Here is a 25,050-nt window from a genome sequence, read left to right on the forward strand (position 1 = left end):
CCATACGTAGGCTGTGGATCCAGACCAGTGATGACACTAGAGTTTGATTAAGTTAAAGTCTTAAGTGTAGGTAATACATCGGATCTATAGGGGGAATAAGGCCATACACATTTATCGAACCAGTATGTACACATGACCGACATATTAACTTCTACTTACAGCATGATTCTACATATTTGGTGGTTATGAAAATTGTGTGACGGCATGAATGGGAGGTGGCGTGACATCGCACTGGGATGCGCACGCACATATGACAAGTTTACGTTGTTGGGTCAATTCGCAGTCTCAGCACAAACGCTTCAACAGAGTCAACACGAGTGATTTGTCTAGTTATCCCTGTTTATTCGGGGCGTGAATGACCTACTTCTAATAATGACTCGCGTCTTTGGACTGTCACATTCAACTGGTAGGCAAATTCTTCAACGTGTACATGGTAAACGGGAAATGTAAAGGACGATGACAATCTACATTAATGAAAACCAACCAAAATGTAGACATGGATGGCATAGTAACTTATATTTACTACATGAGTCTGCACATTTGGTGGTTTGCTAGGAAACCCATACGGGAACGTGAGGTTCCTTCACAGAGGGTTTGAAGGTCAAGGCTAATGGGCTCAGATAGCGGACTGTCCGTGGTAATGAGTGTTCGGGAACTGAGACGCCTCTCCACGGTTTATCGTGATTTCCCAACACAGACACCCGCGTGCTTGTAACTGCATGCATAGACGGTGACCTGACGTTGGGATGTGCGCACAGACATAATGCAATGTTCGTTGTCGGGTTCATGCAAAACAGACAATACGTCTTTTCATTCTCATTGCCAAATGTTTCAACAGAGTCAGCAAGAGTGATTTGACTAGTCATCGCTGTTTATTTGGGCCGTGAATGGCCTTCAAATGATGACTCACGTCCTTGGAGTGTTACCTAGACAAACGTGGTGCATTCTTCACCTCTAAACCCTTTTCTCCTGGAGGTGAATTCTCATTTGTTTATTGTAATCCACATCTTTTTGCTTTCATGGAATACACACATTTACGTCTAGATGTCTGACAGACAAAAACATTGTCCTTGACATATAGAGTAGTATATACGGTTACATGCAATGAAAAGTTCGACAGAAAGAATTAAATCCTAGGAAAATATATCTTACATCTATCATCTCATGCCAGAAAGAGATTCTGCCATCGTGAATTTGATTTTGTGTTTGTAAATATGTTTACCAAGGTGGTATAACAAAATGAAATGTACCCGTGATCTAGTCAGGCCACTGAGAGAGGTCAACGTGGGTAGTTACTGACCTTCAAACCCCAATTGATAGACTGTTTTGGTTCAAAAGAGTAGTTTCAAGACAGACTTTCATCAAACCTGCCCGTATTATTCACTGTAGCTCTGTATATCTGAACAGATCAGCTTCATCATGTAGATCTACAGACCAAAGAGCAGGACAGACCAAAGAACTAAGTTTGTCATTGTCGTCTTAACGAATTTTGCAGCTACAAGGGTCCACTTGTCGAGGATGTCACACATATATTTGTGTTTGATGTCGTATCGCAGCTGAAAGTATTCCGATTTTTAGACATCGTCCTGTGCAAGTCAAAACATTGATTACACAAAAGTATTGTGCAACAACCAGTCCAGAATGTTTAGACTAATTCATTAATCTGGATACATAAATATTAATTAGTATGATTTGATATATCTAAGCACTTGTATATTGCAACACTACGTACCTTCTATATCCTTGCAAACACTTCGAACAGCGTACTCTGTCGTACAGCGTGCTCTGATCTTGGGATGTTTCTGTAGTAGTCTGCTGTCACTGAACATCTCGGTGGCGAACAGGACAAAGCCCAACACCGTGTCGGCTGCAGTAAATGTAGGTAGTGAGCGAGTGAGCAATGCTGCATATACATAGTTATATATATTGGAACCTGGCATGTTTGTTAGGTTTGAAGGATCTTCAGTAGTATGTAAAGAGTCGTTTGCAGTTAACATGAGGAAAATTATATTACGATCTTAAAATCTGTACACATTGTAATACAATTTGCAAACAATTTTTGTATATTTGTCCCAACACTGATCTTTATCAGCCGAGTGATACCAATATTTAAGAAGCATTATGTCTTATATCACACGCTTGTCGTGACATCAGCCTGGTTCTTCTGGTCTGACGTTTCCACACTGTGTTAGCGTAACAGACCCCGGAAACCATGCTTATCCAACAGCCGTCGGAAGTGCTTCACATCTGGTTACCGAATTGTCGTCTCATCGGGCTCACGAATGTTAATTAGTAATAATATATCAAGCGTATAGTATAATGTAACGTTTATCATACTTGTCCCCGCAGAGGAACTCCCTGTTCTCCAGCTTCTTGGCCAGGTAATCCATACACGTATCAAACTTCTCTGTCATCTTCTTCACCTTCTCATCGCTGACAGGTGTCTTCACATACCACAGATCGTACGAGAACTCGATGAGCTCGTCCACAGAGGCGTTGGCGTACACGATGAAGCTGTAATATATCATAGAGGAATAAGACAACCATGTTACCGTACATGAAGCTGTAACACAACATAGTGCAATACGACAAACATGTCCCCGTGCATAATGAAGTTGTAACACAACATACTGCAAAAAGCATGACTCCACGGGGCAAATAGTCCTGAGGATGCAATAAGCCAGTGCAATATAGCTGTAATCATGCAATAATGATACAAGGGCAACAATCATTAAACCATGATTGTGCAATAGACCCTGGCAGTCTAGTAAAATTTGATCTTGCCATAAACCGTGATTTGTGCAATGACCCTCGATAGTGCAATAAGCCATATTAGTGCAGTAAACAGTGACCGGACAAAAGATGTGGTGCCATATACGATACTGAAATAAACTTTGCAAGGGTTCTGGTGAATCTGACATTACATTGATCGTTACACGTAACATAAACGTAACACTTTTCACGAACTCGTAATAGTCCTTGAGGTACTTGGGGTCCGGCAGAAGTTTCTTGTATCGGTCCGCCAGGTACATGTTGATGGCCCCTGACTCCAGTAGGGTTCCCTCCCCGGGGACGACGAGGGCGGGGATAGTGCCGTGGGGGTGGACGTCTCTACGGTAGGCGGCGACGCTGGCGTTATATGCTTGTAGTGAATCATAGCGGATAAAGTCAAAGTCATCCACCACGCCCATCTCTGGTTAACGAAAAATCATATTTAATTCAGAACACATGGAAAGCAATAATTTATTTCATTATTTATCAACTGTGAAATGGCTTTAAGGAAGAACTCTTAGCTTTTAATCAGGGCTGAGGCAATCTATACTTGAATCAGTCTCCTTTCTGATATTTACCTTCTTGCGTCTGGGATTAACGCTGTAGTCCTACGCAGTTTTCTTTTCTAATTGCAGTCCAGAAAATGTCATTCTCTTCCCACAGTGGTTACTTGTCATATCATCCTACGTAACCTCTGTTCTAATACGACCCTTTCATGGTGCGAGTTTTCAAGAATCGTGACTGGAGGCAATCAGATTTAGTAGTACAATCAGCGGCCTTGTTTCAAAAGTAGAACTAGAACTAGAACCACTTCCCGAGCGCGATACTCAAATGTTTCTTCTAGACAGAACTCAGTCATGTCATATTTGTTTCTCCACATTGCTTGCATTTGTCAAGTTGAATCTATGTCGATGTAACAAGTGTTCTGATTGGACAGAAAAAAGGGAGATAAATCTGCTGCCATTTTTGCCGCTGGGGGATTTTATGAGAACCACAAAATATGGCCGCATCAGAACAGAGGTAGGAAGATATGGTAAGTAACCTCTGCGGGAGGAGAATGAGAAACTGTAGGTCTATCAATGGTATCTTGCTACCCAATCTCTCCGTCGTACGGGTATCAAGCAGTCTAAGTAAACGTAGGCACAGTATTATTCGTTACACTGCTTGTTTGAGTGTCACAAACCCCAGTAGCAGGTCGCGTCAGCCAACATTTTCAAATGACCAATCAGGTCACAGTTTACCAAATCGCGAAAGCTGACAGACGCGAAAGCTGACTTTTTGAACTTTTACCTTGAAAAAATTGTACCCGAAAGATTCCGAATGCTGTTTTCGTATGATGCATACTGAGCACGCCACAACGGTGCCTAAACAGTCGCTGAAAATAGCGTTTTTGTCAATATTCAAGGATATCAGCTTGCGGACATATAAGCTAATAGTAACCATGTAATCAAAACCGTAGATACTGCAAGTTCCGCCAAACCCTCCAGAACACTAGCTGTTGTCTGATTGGTTAAATCCGTTCGGCCGTCTCGCATTTGATTGGTCAGGCAAAGGTAGCTCAAGAAGTAGCTGACGCAACCTTCTTCTGAGCCTAAGTTTATTTACACAGGGGTTGCAGGGTTCATTGTTCAAGGTTTTTATTCTTAAGAACCACCAAGAGCGTGGTGGTACAATGGCATATATTTACAAACTCAGTATTACAAGTAATATGATCGGAATACTAGTTACGACATATTGGTCTTAGAGTACAGTATAATACAGTGGAAGCTGTGAAAGCCAGCATCCATTCCATCGGTCGGTGCGTTTGCTGACCTTTGCTGGCATGCTTTAGTTAATTGAGCGGGTGGGTGGGTGTTGGGTGTGTGTGGCAACGTTTTGGTTGGATATCAACTATTTACTCTTCAAAATAGTTACGTTGTTGTTCGTAAAATTATCCCAAATCACAGGATGTGTAATATACTTTCTTTTTAATCAAATCTCAATTCTAATTATTTTCTTAACGAATCTATAGCTTCATAGTTTATCGCTGGTAAATAGACATAATCATTGGAAAATCCTTGACATGTATAGATAGGCCCGAGCCTATTGCAATAGCAGTAGTGAGTAGTGAGTAGTGCAGCAAGTGCGCAGTTTTAGCAATATTCCAGCAATATCACGGAAATGGTTCTCACACATTGTACCCATGTGGGGAATAGAACCCAGGCTTTCGGCGTGATTAATGAACGCTTTAACCACTAAGCCACCCATTCGCCCCTACAAAGGTAGTAAGCTTGATTTTAGTGAAATACATCGTGGATATAACATTTATTGATAAAAAGGGGCAACACAACTCGCCCATTTCCGTAGTCCCGAAGCTGACTCGTTTCCCAGTCGGTGAATACGCGATAGGAAAAAAACCATTTTGATACACATATTCCCGAGGACTTTGAAAAAAATACATTATGGTTATTTCAAGAGTTTCAAGCACACCCATGTGCACTTGTTTACGTAATGTTGCTAGAATAGGCCTTCGGCAACACATGCTTGCCATAAACGGCGACTCTGCTTGTCGTAAGAGGCGACTAATGGGATCGGGTGGTCAGAATCATTTGGTTGACACATGTCATTGCTCATGCTGATGATCACTGGAATATCTGGTCCAGACTCTGTTATTTACAGACCGCCACCATATAGCTGGAATACGGTTGAGGGCGGCGTAAAACTAAACTCATAATGTCTCCCTTGTTTTCTTGAAGTGTCTTGTAGGTTTCCTTTAGAGATGTTACGTTCGCTATCTAACATTTTTAGGTAATGTAATCGTGAATAGCGTCATAGTATCCATTTTAAACTCCACCAGGTGTATGGCAAGAAGTTTAGTCACATTTACTGAACCACATTATTTTCTGCATTGCTAAAACCCTAAATGAAGCATCTCTAGATTTCCTTAGGTTCAGAATCATCAGAATCTCCCATATCACTGGGGTCCCGTTTGCATTTTAATAGGAATCGTTTGTTTCCATCAAAATTATATGCATTCAGAGAGTGAGCGTCAGTCTACAAAGTAACATCCGCGTTCAGACAACTACAAGTAGTTTGACACCGCATACATTAAATCAGGATGGAGTGAGTGAGTGAGTGAGTGAGTGAGTTTAGTTTGAAGCCGCGCCCAGCAATATTCCAGCTATATGGCGGCGGTCTGTAAATAATCGAGTCTGGACCAGACAACCCAGTGATTAACAGAATGAACCTCGATATGCGCAGATGGGAACAGCCGACATGTGTCAACCAATTCAGCTAGCCCGACCGATCCCATTAGTCGCCTTTTGTGGCAAGAATGGGTTGCTGAAGACCCGTTTTACCCCGGATCTTCATGGGTCTGATCCACAGAGAACTGTGTGATCGTATTAAAGGGATGTCCCATGCTGTCAATACAAAACTGGGTGATCGTATTTCTGTTTCTTGTCTGGTTGTGTGACGTCAGTTAGAACCTCTGTTCATGCCGTAACGCCACCAACCGAACTTGGGTTGATGGATATTCGAACCTTTTGGACATATCTGGAATCTTTCCGATCGTGGCCACATTGGCATCATTATTTGTGTCAACAAAATATTTCTTCTTACTATGCAAGGTCATCTCAGTGGATTAGCTCAGCTCCGATTCCCCACATCGGTACAACATACAATGAACCCTTCTGGTGAAGCCGATTTCTCACTGACTAACTCATCACTGACAGATGGTTGACGTTGTTGTCTATTGAAGATTTAACCCAGGGTTTACTAATCAATCGCAAAGTACCTCAAACATATTATCGTTTTCACAACCTGATCTGACTGAGCGCTAGTTACTCTTTGAAAAGAATGTTTACAGGTCACCGTCATGTAGCCGGTTGAATGTGGCGTAAACTACATATCTCTCACCGTCATATCGTACAATTTCCAGTCAAACACAACAAAAAAAAACCCCCAAAACGTACAAAACAAATCTTTTCAAAACAAATCTTTATTATGCACTAAATCTTTATCTTTATATATTGATAAAGTATCAGTAAATATTCTATATCGGCAAAACTGGTTGTTTACGATCAACCAGAAAAAAACTATGATGTCTCGCAATCTACGTAAACTTAGGCTCAATATTATTCGTTACACTGTGGTATATGCGGATTTTCTTTCGTTTCGAGAATAGCGGAAGTGACCGGGGAATTTGGCAAGTCCCGCCGAACCAAAAACAGTTGCTGTAATCTTACTGGTTAAATGCGTTCGCCCGTTTGTGCTGATTGGATGGTCACGGGTAGCTTACATTTTAGCTGAAGCGACTTTTTAGTTTGTTTTTTCAGACCCAGACAAGTAGTGTAACAAATAATATTTGTTTACTAAGACTGGGTGTTTAAATGAGTTGTACTTCTTGTATGTCTGCTTGTTTCTAACAAAACTGCGAGTGTTACATGACAAGGCGTGATTAGGTGGAGGTTCTACTTCATATTGATAGTAGCCTGGTAGTGTGGCCTCTTCTTGATACGGTCGTGGTACTCCTGGAGCTTGGGGTAGTTTTTAAGCAACGCCCCATCCTTCAAAAGCGTTGAGTAGTATATAACGTAGCCGAAGACACAGTCAACTGCAGTGAGTCTGGAAATATATATCAATCAATAATGCACATAAAGAAATAAACAACATTGTTTACTATACAGTGTCGAGCTGCCGCGGTCAACGAATACTGTTGAGCATCGTTGTCAACAATATCCGTGCCATACTATGATGCTCAGCAAATGACTGTGCATGAAAAGGTGTCCGGAAGCTTGATTACTACCACACGATAGTCGGTTCTGTAGACAGCAATGGGATTATGGGAGTCTCCTTGTTTTCACTGAGGACGGAAACCAACGATAAGTCATAATTTATCACAGGCTCTATGTCCCAGAAGTGTTGACTGACATTTGATTCCAAAAGTATAATTATCGTTTTTGAAAATACATCATCCCAAAAAACATAAATGGATAGAATTCGAAAGGAATCGAGAACAATTCTTAATTATAGTCTAGAGCTGAGGCAGACTATAAAGCCGTCACCATTCTAGACTTCCAGGAGCTTGGCTCATTAATTTGGTGCCTATGGTCTGGTGGACTGCCTCCCTGACTGTCCTTTCGTGTTGTTATGTGCAACGGACAGTAGATTACCACTCTCCTACGTGTTCATAAATTCAAATAATTCATGTTATCCAGTAGAAACAGCTTTGTAAAATCGGATGAAGATATATTGGTAGCTATATAGGCTATACGAATATAGAGACATGTAAGGTCCTATGCAATGAGTTGTATACAGTGTTGCCTCGCTTAGCCATGTCAGGATCCGAAGTTTTATTTCTCTCTGTTTCATCCAACAGGTCAGCGGAACGTTCAAACCCACGTTTTGGTTGAACCCAACTCATGTTACCGTATTTCCTCTATTAAACGCCGATACTCTAACAAGAACCGGGAGCAAAGCTGTGCTTTAAGAAATAAGGGCCGGGCTTCTAATAAGTACCGGACTCCTATAGGCGCCGGGTATAATAGACCTTTGTATTTTTTTCGCAAATGTATTCTCCCTTGGTCTACAAATAAATATATTAAGGAATGGTCCCTTAAATCATAATTTCCTGTCATCCAAGGTACCGGTATCTTAACAAAACACAGGGCCTCTAATCAACGAAGGGCTTCTAATAAGCGTCAGGCCTGGCAGTCCGTTGAAAAAATAAATGCCGGGGGCGCTTATTAGAGGAAATACGGTATATTATTTACATGAATTACAAAAGGAATTATTACTTGTCTCCACAGATGTATTGTCTTCCCTGCAGTCGTCTGGAGACGAAGTCGAAGCACACGTTTAACTTGTCTGTCATCTGCTGCACCTTTTCGTCGCTGAACGTCATGTTGGCGCCGTACAGTTGGTAGAAGAAGTCCAAGACGCCATCTATGGTGGCCACGGTGTAGATGAGGAAGCTGAAACACGCGGTATATAGAGGGGCTATCGGTATATTCAGGGCGTGTGAAGCTGAAACACGCGGTATGTAGAGAACCTAGCGGTATACCAGTGCGTGTGAAGTTTCGATGAAGTGACCAACAAATATAAATGGTTACTGTGCCAACCATTTGACAGATTTTAAGACCTACACTTAGTCTCTAGAAAACATACAATTGTGAGAGAAGAACAAAATCGAGGTTCGCTTGACATAGGACAAGCCTTAAAGAAAGTGAGAGAGTGAGTTTTGTTTTAGGCAGCACTCCGCAATATTCCAGCTAAATGGCGGTGGTCTGTAAATAATCCAGACCAGACACTTCAGTGATTAACAGCATGAACATCGATCTAGCCAGCTGGGATATATCGACACGTGTGAACCAAGACAGGGAGTCTGACCAAATCTATGACAATAGTAATGTAAACATGTGGATGATTGTGTTGAGTTGGCTGCTTTTAGTACTTTCCCAGCAATATCACAGCACGTATACAGCCTGGCATACGCACTTATAGTAATCTTGTCTGTATTGGGGCTCCGGCAAGAGCTTGCCATATTTGTCGGCGAGGTACATGCAGATGGCTCCAGACTCTAGGATGGGAATGTCTCCAGGAATAGTTAGCGCTGGGATGGTGCAGTGGGGGTGGACATCCTTGCGGAAGGCGGCGTCATCTGCCTGATCTCCACCGGGAAAGAAGCGGACCAGCTCAACGTCTTGCTCCGCCTCTAGCTCTGCAAATAATGATAATGATAATGATTTTCTTTGATTATCCAACGTAACAGTGAAATATTCCCAGCAAATAGGTCCACAGTATGTATCATATTTGAATGGAAATGTGATAGGCCAGGGAATAGGATGTCGTTGAAGGCGAGCGCGCACACACCACCACCACCCAACAAGTTATGAATATCTCCAACCTTCTCCACCACCTATTAAAAGTCGTATCATCAATATTTTACAGATAAATTCCTTAACGAATATATCAGTTGCCCAAATTTCGTAACACGATTCCTTTGCTCTGATCGCTCATGAAGCCAAGCACCTTGATCCGGCCGAGCACATACAACTAGAGTTTTGAATTGTATGTACCCAAGCCACTTCATACTGTTTGGACACCCATCTGTCTGTCAGGCCGTTGCCCTGTAGTGGTATGTACTCACTGGATAATGCAAGCACAGGGTGTGGCGCTAAAAGGCCAAATAGTTGTATGTGAAATTTTAGTGTTAAGTGCACACAGTAAAAGGTAAATGTAAGGGACAACGACACAACACACATCAGTCAAAACCAAACCAATATGTACATGGGATCAGCCTCTTTTCTTCTATTCACGGTGTGAATCTGCATATTTGTTGGTGAGCTAGGAAAGTCGTATGTATAGAAAGTGCAAGACTAATGCATTGATACATACACAGAAATGCACAATGGTATGGGTGCTCGTAGCAGTCTGTGCTTACGCCTGTTGTATTTAGTGCTGGCAATCCGAAATACCACTCAAAGACACATTATTTTCCGAGCCCATTTATTGCGTTCCTTTATTGCTACGACTGTCGCACCTCCTATACAGGGCCCCGTTTGACAACGATATGGTAGCGCTACGATTGCCGTACCCCCTATACAGGGCCCAGTTTGACACAGCTATCTTAGCGCTACGACTGTAGTGCCGCCTATACAGGGCCCCGTTTGACAACGATATGGTAGCGTTACGACTGTAGTGCCGCCTATACAGGGCCCCGTTTGACAACGATATGGTAGCGCTACGACTGTCGTACCTCCTATACAGGGCCGAGTTTGACAACGACATCGCAGCGCTACGACTGTCGTACCTCCTATACAGGGCTCCGTTTGACAAAGCTGTTGTAGCGCTACGACTGTCGACCCCCTATACAGGGCCCCGTTTGACAACGATATTGTAGGACTACGACTGTCGTACCTCCTATACAGGGCCCCGTTTGACAACGATATGGTAACGCTACGCCTGTAGTACCTCCTATACAGGGCCCCGTTTGACAACGATATCGTAGGACTACGACTGTCGTACCTCCTATACAGGGCCCTGTTTGACAATGATATTGTAGGACTACGACTGTCGTACCTCCTATACAGGGCCCTGTTTGACAATGATATCGTAGGACTACGACTGTCGTACCTCCTATACAGGGCCCCGTTTGACAACGATATCGTAGGACTACGTCTGTCGTACCTCCTATACAGGGCCCCGTTTGACAATGATATCGTAGGACTACGTCTGTCGTACCTCCTATACAGGGCCCCGTTTGACAATGATATCGTAGGACTACGACTGTCGTACCTCCTATACAGGGCCCCGTTTGACAATGACATGGTAGGACTACGTCTGTCGTACCTCCTATATAGGGCCCTGTTTGACAATGATATCGTAGGACTACGACTGTCGTACCTCCTATATAGGGCCCCGTTTGACAATGATATCGTAGGACTACGTCTGTCGTACCTCCGACTACGACTATCGTACCTCCTATACAGGGCCCTGTTTGACAATGATATCGTAGGACTACGTCTGTCGTACCTCCTATACAGGGCCCCGTTTGACAACGATATCGTAGGACTACGTCTGTCGTACCACCTATACAGGGCCCCGTTTGACAATGATATCGTAGGACTACGTCTGTCGTACCTCCTATACAGGGCCCCGTTTGACAATGATATCGTAGGACTACGTCTGTCGTACCTCCGACTACGTCTGTCGTACCTCCTATATAGGGCCCTGTTTGACAATGATATCGTAGGACTACGTCTGTCGTACCTCCTACACAGAGCCCCGTTTGACAACGATACCGTTGTAACTCCTACGTAGGGGACACCAAATGGGCTTTACACATTGTACCTATGTGGGGAATTGAACTCGGTCTTTGGCGTGACGCTTTAACCTGAAGGATACCCGAAACCTTGGGAAAGGTTCCGTGCAACTGAAGCATTGTAGTAGTTAGCTATCGTTCCTGCACGGACCAGACGTATTGACTGTTTGCTGGAAATATTGCCAGCTGTGCTCACACTGACTCACCAGAATCGTCGACATCTTTATAAACGCGTGTTAATGAATTTTTACTAGCTTTGTTTGTTGACAAGTGGATCAAGGATTTTCAGAAAGCGGGACTGTGCCTGACACAGATCGAGAGTTAAATTAGCTCAATTTCAACATTCCGCAATCGAGAATAGTTGTATACAGTATGGTTCAAAATTATTGAGAATAGCTAAAGCATTTCATATTATTAAACGAGAACAAATCAGATAAAATTGAATGTATTGTGAAAGTGAACTGACCTTTTCATGTTGTGTAGGTAACAATTTAATATTTTATCAAGTCTCCTTGAGCTTCACGGCACAGTCTAAGACGGGTAGGCATACTTCCTATCAGAGAGGTTAGTGTCTCGTGAGTTATGCTGTCCCAGTATCGGACCACTTCTCTCTTCATGTCTTCAATTTTTGTCAACCCCTTTTGATTCACACATTCCTTCATCATCCCCCAAATGTTCTCAATGGGATTTAAGTCAGGACTATATGCAGGAAATGGTAATGCAGTCACATTTTTCTCCTGAAACCACTGCTTGGCATGTTTTGCGGTGTGTTTAGGATCATTATCTTGCTGCAAAATCCAGTCATTTCCATAAAACACATGTGCACTTGGAAGGAGAAAATTATCTAATATGTTAGTGTAGCGTTGACTTGTCAGATTTCCCTCAAACACACACAGCGGGGTCGTTCCTAATAAGGATATCCCTCCCCATACATGAAACTTTGGGCTGTATTTAGGTCGTCGATACAACGGTGCTGACGCAGACTTTGTCCATATTTTCACATTATTGGGATATACCCATATTGAGCTTTCATCAGTAAAAATCACATTTTCCCAGTCAAAGTTTTCATGTGCCAAACACCACTCAACACGCCTGTCTGTATGTTCTTGTTTCATGAGAGGAGAAGGAATTCCAGTCTTTTTCTCCCATCCAAGATCAATCAAATTTCTTCTAACTGTAGATTTTGATACAACTGTTGATCCCCTTTCTATCATTTCATACCTGATGTTGGAGATGCTTGCCCTTTGCTTTTTAGACGCTAAAATTCCCAGCCGGACGCGATCTGAGAAGTCCAATTTTCTGGGTCTCCCTGCTCCTTTCTGGTGCCCCAAATCCTTTCCCTCTTTAAACTTCTTCCTAATCCTATACACAGTAGAAAGAGGAGTTCCTGTTCTCTCTGCCAATGTATTTACATCATCAATTCCTTGATTACACAACTCAAAAATCAACCTTCTTTTATCTTCAGCAGACATTGTTGACAGTGCTGAGGAAAATGACGTCTGCTACAAATTCAGGGGAGGTAACTCTAATTGTACTATACTCAGTAGGCCAAGATGAGTTACCTCCCTTATACCATTACTTAGTTTTAAGTATCAGTGAATCAGTTGAGGTGTTAGGATAGCTCAAAGTAAGAAGAAAAATTCTCAATAATTATGAACCAGACTATATATAACAAACCAAGCACATCTCGCACCTGTCTAAATGGAGCACAGAAGAAGGGGAAGAATCACTTCTCTCCATGTTAGATTATGTACATACAATCGTTCACAGAAGGGAACCGATAGTTTGGTTAGAAACGCCCAGGGCCCTAAGTGCCATTATAAAAAATGCCCTGGCTTACAGATGGTTGCTAAAAAGGCTAGGCGAGCCCTCAATATCATCTATATATAAAGCTCTGCAATCTATCGGGCTTCCACGAAAAATATGCCTTGCTGTGTGTCTGACGACTGTCGTTTTGAAAGGATTTAACTGTTCATTATCTAAGATATCGTCCTTTGAAGCTGCACGTACCTTTGAGAAGCCATATCGCTCGCACAGACCTGTAGTCAGGATACCAGTATAGTTTCATCTTTCCGGAGTCTCCCGCCATGATTGTCGATTGAACAAGAAGCCGTTAGCAGCACTATCAGCCTCGGAGGTCACCTCGCGTCTGCCTGCACCAACGGTATCGATCAGGGGAAGTAACTCATATGTCAATGGATCGTTCCACTTTGCAGTTCATGTGCCCGTAAAGAGAGCGAGGGATGTGACCTACATTGTGTGTTTATATTTCAATTATCCTCCTCAAACATTCCAGTGCGTGTGTCCTTAATTCACTTGAACCGAGGGGTCACGAGATATAGACTTACACAGGCTCTCCCCACACCTCTTTCCATTTAAAATCAACTATTCGCATATATTATTCTTATTCACATATTTTAATAATTTTCCCGTGTATGCTAATACATACCCCCTTACATAAATTCACAAGTATGTTTACAGTAAATCACTTGGTATGAGGAAATGTGTCAAGAAGTTTACATGGTGAGGTTTTACATCTCCAGAAAAGAAGCCCTTACTAAATAAATATTTACCGTTGTTTTCCCACAACCGTCTTCTTTCGCGATTTCTGTCATATACATTTCACTATTCTTTGTCTGTGTATATTTGCATTTTCCTTTGAATTCTCTAATGCATTTATATATCCCCTTTGTGGGCCATTCTGAATGAGACACCTGATCAGGCGAATACTAGCTCTTATATTGCGTGCTCGTGTCACAATTGGTTGGGTCTATTATTGTGAAGGGGAGCATCTTTGTCAGTTGATTGTCAACCTGTCCGAACAGTGGAGACAAGGTTGTCGGTTGACATCTTAGTGTCGAGAAATCTTCAGCAATGCCCTAACTTTCTTTAAAAAAGAAGCTATAGATGGATGTTTCCGATGTATGCATGCTTCGAACGAACGCAACATTTTCTGCTTCCCTATTTAATGAAGTTAACTCGAACTGCCGTTTGGGCCATTTGATTTCTCGGGCCATGCATATGTAGAGTAGTTCAGGTCAAGGACAGAGAGTGAGTGGGTTTATTTCTACGCCGCTGTTTAGCAATATTCCTTTTTTATTTATTAATAATATCACGGCGGGGGACACCAGAAAATGGGCTTCACACATTGTACCCATGTGGGGAATCGAACCAGGGTCTTAGGCGTGACGAGCGAACGCTTTAACCACTAGACTACCCACCGCCCCCAGGTCAAGGTGAACAAGCTGTATCAATTGATATTCAGCAGTTCACACATTCGCAGTTATGCATTTGTGTCTTTTGATTTGTCGAGGCATGGACTATATAGGAGTCTATTTCAGTGTATAGTCAAATCCCGATCACACGAATGCTGGTGTGTGGAATATTATGCATAACTCGAATTACCTGTCGGTCCCGACCATTCCGTGTAATAGTCGTCATCATTTTATTTTTAAAGACGTTTTTGCCTCGCATTATTTAAAACAAATTAGATTCGACTTCTCACTATAGTTAAGATACGGAGTGCATTTGTAGCTTCCTTCCCGACCTTTAAAACACTACACTGTCGTAAATAAGAATCCTGGGCGTCCTAGACATACTATTGTAAGTCGGTGCAACAGAAGGCAAGATACTTGAGCCGTGGTTTTGCAGTAGGCTCTACCTCCTGGATTTCTTTGTTGAAGTTGAAAGCAAAGACGGACGATATCCTAGTCCCTTTGTATAGTCGATATTGTGAAGATCCGGGGTAAGATAGGTCTTCAGCAACCCATACTTGCTACAAAAGGCGAGTCGGCCTAGCTATGCCTGAAAGTTCCTAGCCAGCATCATTCACCAGCCCGAAATTTGAATGTAGAAACTAAACAAAATATTACAGAAACGTAAAACATCATGCATGATTTAACAGTGTATTATAACTTAACAAGCCAGAGAGAGTGACATATTTAAAAATTGAAAAATCACAAGCCAGTCGGGCCAGTGACTGGTGATTTACAGGGCCGACTAGGGCCTATATTTTCGAAGCTCGCTTAGCGCTAAGACAGTCGTAAGTGCCATACATTAACAGTAACATACGACTATCTTAGCGCTAAGAGAGCTTCGAAAATATAGGTCTAGATATCTAATAGCCACGGGGCTAGCGGGGAAGTGGCTATTTCGGACACTGGTTACGTCTTGCATTAAACTGCCCAGTAATATCACGACGTGTTAGATTAATGTGTGTGTGATATCACTTCAGTAGTCTGTCGTACAGACCCTGAAGTATATATAACCAAGAAAGCCCACGCAAGTCTAGAAAATGTGGCAAGTCTAGATTTTCATAGCTTCGGGAAATGAAGAAAGTCTCAGGGCTCCATATCATTATATTATTTTTTTCACTATGAACGTTTTTTCAGCAAAATATGTTCATTTCAGAGACTAGCTGTTAGTCTATCACTTCAGGTAAAGCAACAATAAGTACATAACAACACAAACACACACAAAATATTGATGTCTGTTGTATTTAAACGTTTACAAATATAACGGCAAGATACTGCACAAGTGAATAAATATTTGAAAGGATGTTGTGGAGTCTCTTACGTATGGACTAATATGTACATTGTAAGTAAGGAAATATACAAGGAAACTGTTATGTGAAATTTGAACACTGCAGTAACATAGTATCATTGGCCTTTTGACAATAGTAAACATGTGGAATGTACAATAAACTGAGATCAAACCATTCACTCGTTTCATAAATATAGCATTACACGGGACATTGTTTCTTATTGTATTTATTACTCATCAGCGAAATAATATCTCAGAATTAAGCTTACAGAATGGGTGCATCATCCTGTCTTAACAGGGGTCACACAAATCAATATATTTCATTTATGATTGTCAACATTAGGCTATTTAAAAAATATACAAGGAAGTATGACAAGGGACCAAATGACTTCAAACAAAATGTTATTTATTTTAGATAAATGTTAATAATTACACGCAGCCGAGCACAGAACAGAACGCTTCATTTTCACCCGATGTGGTCATTAAACAAAATTTGCGCCTGTAAAATGAGTGTTACAGCTCAGGCCACACGTGGTTACCTCCCCTTCTCCGTGTATTAACTCTTCTGGAACCCCACGAAATAGCCACAGTGGACCATTCAGGTTCACCCTTGATTGTTGTGACAATTTTTAAAATATTAAAAAAAAATGAGGAATTCCTGAAACAACTGAACTACTTACAACAAGTAGATAATAAGTTAAACACATACCAAAACAGACTGTGACAGATATTTGTTGACAGAATATGAAAAGCATGAGATTTCTGTACAACAACCGCCACAACAGCTGTGCAACAACTGTACAACAACCGCCATGACAGCTGTATCATCGTGTGTCTATGGTGGCTTTCTCAGGAAGAGTCCATAAGACCGTAAGAGCTTGAGATTCTTAGGAAAGTAAACGCACTGGATTTCATAATGAACGACAGACAAATATAGTCAAAGTTTTTTTCATAAAGGCATATGAAATAAACTGTGGAAAAGCACAATTACTACAACAAATAAGAGACAAAACGCAAGGACATCCGCTTGATTACCCTCGTTTAAGACATGAGCACAACCATAATACACTTTCGAGTTACTATTGGTTTTTGAGATTATCAAGTCTGAAGACCCAGGCCCACTGACAAGGCAAACGATTGGGTGGAATTCCTGGAATCATGATTGTCATTCCTGATGTGGCGCCAGCTTTGAAATCAAAGTATCCTGGGTATCCCAGCAACGCCACTTTGGTGGCGGGACCTGCTTGTGGGGCAGCTAGCTCCAGGCTATCTCCCTTTGGCCAGTTGAGAGCTATGGCGTACACGGAAGTGCCGGTTGCAGACTTCTTAGACGTGTACCTATTAATGATATGGATCATAACTAACACGTAATTCTTGAATGAATAATGAACAATCTTGAATGAGCATCGCTTTGCGCAAAGAGCGCCAACAAGCTTGTGGTGAGTATAGTCACTAGTTTGGTAAACATGGGTTGCTGAAGACCTATCCTACACTGGGAGGATGAGAAATATATGAATGGTTTCAACTTTTCGATAAGATGAAGAATTTGACCCGGTAAATGATTAACTGGTAACGGTAAATTGATTAAAACTGATTACTTATACGCGGGTAAAACACCATGAATATATACTTGGGTGCAGGTATTTGGCTTTCACGTAAAATATAACGTTGCAGTCTCACCGTCCAAATAGGCACTGATAAGGAAAGTTTCAGAAGAAATGGGTTAAAAAGTCTATACATGATTTCACTGATTCTATTATTCATTGCACACGTGGACTTCCTTGGGCTAACTACCCGTACCTCCACCAGAATATGTTTTGGAAAGTATCGAGAGCCAGTTCAGACCTTTACAACGAAGGTAAATACTGTGTCTAGTGCAATTAGAAGTGGATGACTTTAGTTTTAAACCACCCTAAGCAATATTCCAGCTATATGGCGGCGGTCTGTAAATAATCGAGTCTGGACCAGACACTTCAGCGATCAACAGCGTTCAACGCAATTGGGTCACGATGACATGTGTCTATCAAGTCAGCGAATCTGATCGCCCGATCCCGTTAGTCTGTTCTTACCACAAGCATGGATTACTGATGACCATTTCTCACCAGGATCTTCACGGGTCAGTGTAATCAGGAAGAGTTCACACTCAACAACAGTCAAAGAGTCATGGAGACAAGAGCGTCATTTATTGCACTCACCACACACTAGGTGTCGCTGTATCATTCTGGGTAGTCCAGGGTCGAGTCTCATAGATGGAGTCCCCATTAACCTTCAGCCATTGCCCTATCTGTCGGAGCCTCTCCTCAAAGATCGGGCTGATCATTCCGTCTGGGGTGGGGCCAGCATTCAGCAGGAAGTTGCCACCGCAGCTAAGATAAATTCAAAATTAACAACTGTATCAATGTTGTTATGAAGGCTTCATTAAACTTCATCGTGTTCTATTACCAAATTCTGCAAATGGTTTTATAATTCATGACAATATTTAGTCATTTATTCACTCACAGAGTACATATTCGTGCACCTGTCATAACGAATAAAACACACAAGTCTTTTAATCAACCAATTCCTTTAGAAAACAATTCATCTAACTAAAGATTATCAAGAAATTAATGAAGAATGGTATTGTATAAGGGGCATAGCTTTATGGGGTTCGCCTGAAATAATGTTCCGCCAGCAGAGGCCATGATCCAATGATCAACAGCATGAATATCCATCGAGGAAACTGGGGTTCGATGACATGTGTCCACCAAGTCAGGGAGCCTGACCACCGGATCCCGTCATTCGCCTCTTACAACAAGCGAAATCAATTCTGAGTCGGATTTTCTCGATTCCATTCATTTACCTGACAACAGATACCAACTGCTGGAGAAGCTCCTCTATGGTATTGAAATCACTCAGCTGGGCGTTACGTCTAAATCCCCAAGCCATCTTGTCAATGGTGGTAGCATCCTCAAACTTGTGCTTAGTCAGGACACCTGAAGTGTGGAAACGTATGCAGGTAAAACCAGTGCCTGACTTTCAGTGTGGACCTGGCATGTACGGTGAGTTAGTTGGAGTTTACGCCGCTTTTAGCAATATTCCTGCAATATCACGGCGAGGGACGCCAGAAATTAACCTCACACATTGCACCCATGTGGAGATTCGAACCCGGTATTCGGTAAGACGCGCAAACGCTTTAATCTGGGCTACCCTATATCGCCCAATAGCAGAGCCGTCCTGGACATGGGCCCGATGTCACTTGCACGTGTTGAACATAGGGGCCTGTGATAATGTAAATAAGCTGTGACTTATTTAAATAGGTAAATAAGGCAAGTATACTAATTTACTAAACCACAAATATTCTTGCTTGAAAATGCATATTAAGTATGGGGTTTACTTATCTATAACTTAATGAAGAATATCAATTTTGAGTTTATTTTTCAAGGCTCACTTCAATTTGCTCAAACGTTCCACTACTCTTTGCTGTACATGTTTTAAATGTTTGAACAATGACTTTGTTGGATGTCAGTGAATATGTATTGGCAATGAGTATGTCCGTGTTTTTATCTTACCGACCATTTACACCTTTATTCCTGTGGGTGTTTTCACAGGCGGGGCCTTAATGCACTGGTTTACCTGAGCTGGTATTATGCAGTTAAGTCGACCCCTCTGCATGCTGTATTACCTGGGTTGTATTTATCCTTACAGGTGTAGTAATCCCCGTGTTTGCACCAAGTATCATTTCCCCATCGGTCGTTGACCACAACAGAATCCTTCACGGGGCTACAAAACAATAATATTCATAATTGAGTAACCAACGTTAAAAGTGAGTGAGTTAAGTTTTACACCGCTTTTAGCAATATCCAAGCAGTATCAGGACAAGGAACATCAGGAATGGGTTTCACATAAAGTATTTATGTGGGCAATCGAACTTTAGAACAAGTCAATGCTTTAACCACTTCTCTACTCCACCGCATCATCAACGATCTGAACAACGATCTGAACAACCTATTGTCGTCATATGTTAGTTATGTATGTTATCTGTAATTCATTGTATGAATATACGATATATGAAATATAAGAACTAGCTGAAATCTGGTGATGTATGGCAACTGTGGATAATGCCATGAAATTAATAATATGTCAAAAAAAACAACCCCAAAACAAATTACACTGTTGTTAAATTTTTAAGTTTTATATTTTGTCAAGTGCTAAATATTTTGCAATGACGAATGCCTGTAAATAATGGAGTCTGGACCAAACAGTCCTGTGACTGAGTTAAATTATTAGCAACGATGACACAGTCAGCGAAGTTAGGTTATCGAACCTGAGCACCCAATTTCTTTGGAGGTCTCTGTGGACCAGTACATGTCGTTGGGTCCTTTTTCAACACAGACACCAAACAGGGAATGGTCGAGATGTAATATCCGAAAATTTACCTGTCGTTATACAGCCAGGCTATGAATTCAGTAGAATTCCAGTAAGTGGAATTTGCCATCCAGTCCCCATCAGACCAAATAACTTCAGGCTTGTACATGTTCACCAGCTCGTATAACTCGGGCATTGTCTTATACTGGAAGCAACAACATGAGTATGATATCAGTGATGACTTGTTTGGTTATTTTGATTCTCAATTTGTCTGTTTGTATCCTAAGTTACACTGTCCATTGCACAGGACATCAATGTTTGGAATGAAGTCTTCGACGTAAATAATAATAATAATATCAATATCTTCTGCTAGGTGTGTGTCGTCTGCTGAGATATGTACCCGTAAGTGCAAAGGCGCACATGAAAACTGTAGCGCACATTCTGTTGCGCAACATAGAGAAAATGACCAGTCTCCCTTCGCTCGTATGTAGGAAGAGTGGTCATTTTCTCTATTTGCGCTACAGTTTGCCTATGAAAGGTGAGTGCGTTCAGTTTTACGCCCCACTCAGCAATATTCCAGCCACATGGCGGCGCTCTGTAAATAATCGAGTCTGGACCAGACAATCCAGTGATCAACAACATGAGCCTCGATCTGCGCAATTGGGAACCGATGACATGTGTCAACCAGGTCAGTGAGTCTGACCACCCGATCCCGTTAGTCGCCTCTCACGACAAGCATAGTCGCCTGCCTGTGAAAGGATCGAGCTGTAAATTGCATAGGGGCGTACGGTCTCTCTTTCAGTAGCTATATGCAACAAACTGTTAATTTACACCATCAAACAATCTATTTATTTTCATTATTATTAATTTATTATTTGTTTCACTTTCGGATATGTTTCACAAAACAAATCGTTCATTTTGTTCACTTCAGACACTGCTATTCATATGCTATTACTCTGGTAACTGTAAATGCAGGGGACACGGAAACCTAAGTAATATAGTGCCTAATTGGGTGAAAACAACTCCTGTGACAGCGATAGTCTATTGCAACATACCATAGCGATCCTATGGCAACAGTTTTTCTCCTTGAATTACTTGAGGCCATTTCCCAAATGAATGTATAGTTTACATTGAATAAAAAAAGTTTCAGTAGTTTGAGTCTCTTTTACTGACAAGGAAGTTGAAACCAATATCAAGTTAACAGTTACAACATAAATTCAATGACTACCCAAACATCATGTATTTTGCGCTGCGCATTAACAACGGCCTCCATTACTAAACTATCGACAGTCACACATAATATTGATGCATCGATAGTTTTTCATTTCTGCCATCGATTAATTGCTATGGGAGACTCAATACTTGCAATCTATCTATAGTTTGATGCTTCGTTACAGTCCCAGTAAATACAGATGCCCGAACGTGTAAATGTTGTTGACACCCTAGGTATGAGTGCAGTTGACGAGATTGGGGCAAAGTAAGCGAGTTTAGTTTTACGCCGCACTCAGCAGTATTCGAGCTATATCGCGGCGGTCTGCAAATAATCGAGCCTGGACCAGACCATCTAGTGATCAACAACGTGAGCATCGATCTGCGCAAATGCGAACCGATGACATGTTCCACTTCCAAGTCAGCGAGCCTGACCACCCGATCCCGTTAGTCGCCTCTTACGACAAACAAAGTCGCCTTTTATGGCAAGCATGTGTTGCTGAAGGCCTGTTCTACCCGAGGACCTTCGCGGCGCAGATAGGGGCACAACCCAGTAGACGTGTTGAGTGTAAAGACAGAAGACACGGTAAGTGAAGAAGACGTGGACTTGGCATAGGAACATCCTGATTGGGGAATGTAAAAAAGACCAACCCTCACAAAGTCTTGAGTTTTGAAATGGTTCTTCTCATCCTGAAGTAAGATCGGATTGACAAACTCGAACAGTGAGTGGTAAAGACCAAACTTGATGTTCGTGAGCTTCCGTATTGAGTTGGCCAAGTCACCTGAAACACATGGAGATGTGTGGGTATATTGCCCCTCCTCGACGGATGTTAGTGTAGATGTACAAACAGCCTGACTGGACATTTGTCTAGGCCTCAGGTATGTAGCAAATGGCAGTAAAAATTCCCAATTTGAATTCCTATTTACCCATTTTTTACAATTTATAACAATGAGAATGTTAAAACAAGTTGAATCTTCATCAATAGCCTAGTGATTAAAGCATCTGCTCGTCAAGCTGAAGACCGCGTTCGATTCTCCACATGGGTACAATGTGTGAAGCCCATTTCTGGTGTTTCGAATTCCCACCCTGATATTGCTGGAATATTGCTAAAATCATACTCACTCACTTATTCACTCACATGAAAGTGTTCATGAACTACGGAAACCTGCACACGTCCCTAAAGTAATAATTAATTGTTTAAATGATAATTTCTAAAACAAATAAAATAAATAACAGACTGGGATCCTGTCCCCTTATCTAGACTTGCCTTTTTAAACTATAAAAGTACTATACATGCATGGGTCTTGCTCTCAGTACAGGCTTGGAACAAGGCTAATGTCTATGCAGCAAGTGTGTTCTTAGTGAACAGAAAGTGCATCAGCAGCAAGACAACCTACCCACTAAGTCCCTTTGAGGGCCAACGTCCATGGCATTCCAGTTAAAGGAGTATTTGGTTGGCCAGTTGCAGAATCCTTCATGGTGCTTTGTTGTCAGTACAACATATCTGAAATACCACATGACATCTTGTATAGACACATTACATGTAGAAGTCAGGTATATATTATCTGAAGCGCTATACACACGCTTACCATATTTGGAACACCACAATATAATACCACTTAGACATGGGTGTATCCTGTCAACAGTTTGAAACGTAACTACTTTTACCCTCATTTTGGAACAAACCAAAATAAATAAATAAATAAATAAATAAATAAATAAATAAATAAATAAATAAATAAATAAATAAATAAATAAATAAATAAATAATATGAGCGTAGGAAATGTTTAGTCGCTTATATTCACATGAAGTGAGTGTTTGCTTGTGAACATTTATCTGAATCAGATCATGACTTAACTGACACATGTCATCGTGCGACTTAAAACATACACTATATCATTGGCTCGGGAAACGGGGACAGAGCATGAAGAGTAATTTCCCTTTACTTGTCAACTTCCAGTGACTGAAACCGAACTCGTTTATTATGATAAGAACAAAATATATGTAACATTACCCTTCATGTGAAGAGCAATACTGTACCTTGAAAAAATGAGACATGCTTGAGAGGACCCATACAGTATTATATGCTTCATTGCAAGTGCACCTATTACATGGAAACTGCTACCGGAGCGTCTGTCACAGACCATATATCTGCTATTTTTTTCTGTTTGTTTGTTTGTTTGTTTGTTTAAAATTACACATTTGTACATTTCATAATTTTCTAAAGTATTTATTTCCGAGCCGATTTCGTCCAAATTTGGAATATCTGTGTATCGTAACTTATAAACAAAATATACGACAGCAAAGGTCTAGATTTTTATTTTTTCAAATGATTGTGAAACATGGAGTCGAACCATTGTTGGTCTATCTACATGATATCAAACGCATCAAACAAGCGAAAGCCGAAACACTGACAGTCACTCCAGCCAATGAGATGATTATACTATTTATAGATTCTACTTCTGAAGAAGGAAGTATTTACTATTTGTAGTGGGCTTTTGTCTGTTACAGCACGCCAACGTCAGTCAGTGGTAACTATATTAACTATAGCGGTCGATTATTAGGACCAAACAATGGGTTTGTTTATATCTCTGTTGTCTGCCCCTTTGTCATCTTACCTAGCACCTGATGCATTGAAAATCTCCGCCCATTCGTCGGGGTTGTAGAATTCAGCTGTGAACTGTGGAGCAAAGTCAGCATATGTAAAACCTGGTCTGTAGTTGTTCTGCATGAAGTCCACGACGTCTGCTCGTTTATTCAACCAGAACTCCTGGAACCAAGCTCCAGCGAAGCTTGGAACAGAGAACACCCCCCAGTGAAGGAAGATGCCAAACTTGGCCTCGTCGTACCAGGCCGGGAGGGGCCTCTGGTCCAGTGACTCCCATGTGGGGTCATAGCGGGCACCTGCCGCTAGAGTCACTGTCCACAGCGTAAACAACAACATCCCAGCCATGCTGGCTGATCTTGTATAAGATATCAGGACGCACACCGTGTGCATCTGAATGACTCAAAGCTAGTCACGTGTCCGGTGTTGGTATGGACGCTCTGTGAAGCTAAACTGGTTTCCCACTCTCCATCCGCACCCTCAGGGTATATCAACAGACGGGTGGACGGATGCATCGTAGCTCGTCTAGCCTTGCTCCAAGGCTAGAATAGATGTAGCATGTCATGAAGACCCTGAAGCAAATATATCCAAGAAATCCCACGCAACTCTAGAAAATGTGGCAAGTCTAGATTTGATTTCTAGTCAAGAAAATGAAGAAAGTCTCCTTTTCATTACCTCATTACCTTTTCCTATCTATCTAGCTAGCTCACGGCTGTATAGTACTTCTATCCTTTAAAGAGGCAAGTTTAGATAAGCGACAGTACGCCAGTCTG

General features: G+C 41.6%; 2 protein-coding genes across 2 annotated transcripts; both read right to left on the reverse strand.

The window, feature by feature from the left end:
* Nucleotides 1-6,733: 6,733 nt before the first annotated feature.
* On the reverse strand, nt 6,734-13,906 carry LOC137283569 (glutathione S-transferase D7-like). The gene is made up of 4 exons (XM_067815139.1): nt 13,586-13,906; nt 9,250-9,472; nt 8,550-8,726; nt 6,734-7,377 (listed from the first exon to the last, which is right to left on the reverse strand). Exons 1-4 carry the CDS (start codon nt 13,662-13,664, stop codon nt 7,224-7,226), a joined length of 633 nt encoding a protein of 210 aa, XP_067671240.1. The 5' UTR covers nt 13,665-13,906; the 3' UTR covers nt 6,734-7,223.
* A 2,146-nt stretch (nt 13,907-16,052) lies between these two features.
* LOC137285293 (alpha-L-fucosidase-like) lies at nt 16,053-24,740 on the reverse strand. The gene is made up of 8 exons (XM_067817625.1): nt 24,291-24,740; nt 23,069-23,175; nt 22,322-22,452; nt 20,533-20,666; nt 19,779-19,876; nt 18,957-19,089; nt 18,313-18,483; nt 16,053-17,455 (listed from the first exon to the last, which is right to left on the reverse strand). Exons 1-8 carry the CDS (start codon nt 24,668-24,670, stop codon nt 17,197-17,199), a joined length of 1,413 nt encoding a protein of 470 aa, XP_067673726.1. The 5' UTR covers nt 24,671-24,740; the 3' UTR covers nt 16,053-17,196.
* Between the last annotated feature and the right edge of the window lie 310 nt (nt 24,741-25,050).

The sequence above is a fragment of the Haliotis asinina genome, chromosome 5, assembly GCF_037392515.1.
Source record: "Haliotis asinina isolate JCU_RB_2024 chromosome 5, JCU_Hal_asi_v2, whole genome shotgun sequence".
NCBI classification, from domain to species: Eukaryota; Metazoa; Mollusca; class Gastropoda; order Lepetellida; family Haliotidae; genus Haliotis; species Haliotis asinina.

Excerpts from the sequence above, each read along its gene's own strand:
- LOC137283569 (XM_067815139.1), bottom strand. The coding sequence starts at position 13,664 with ATGGCGGGAGACTCCGGAAAGATGAAACTATACTGGTATCCTGACTAC. Across the intron at positions 9,473-13,585 it reads AGCGATATGGCTTCTCAAAG|AGCTAGAGGCGGAGCAAGAC; the intron begins GTACGTGCAGCT and ends CATTATTTGCAG. Across the intron at positions 8,727-9,249 it reads TACAGACAAGATTACTATAA|CTTCCTCATCTACACCGTGG; the intron begins GTGCGTATGCCA and ends CGCGTGTTTCAG.
- LOC137285293 (XM_067817625.1), bottom strand. The coding sequence starts at position 24,670 with ATGCACACGGTGTGCGTCCTGATATCTTATACAAGATCAGCCAGCATG. Across the intron at positions 23,176-24,290 it reads TTCAATGCATCAGGTGCTAG|ATATGTTGTACTGACAACAA; the intron begins GTAAGATGACAA and ends GTGGTATTTCAG. Across the intron at positions 22,453-23,068 it reads CCCTCAAAGGGACTTAGTGG|GTGACTTGGCCAACTCAATA; the intron begins GTAGGTTGTCTT and ends CATGTGTTTCAG.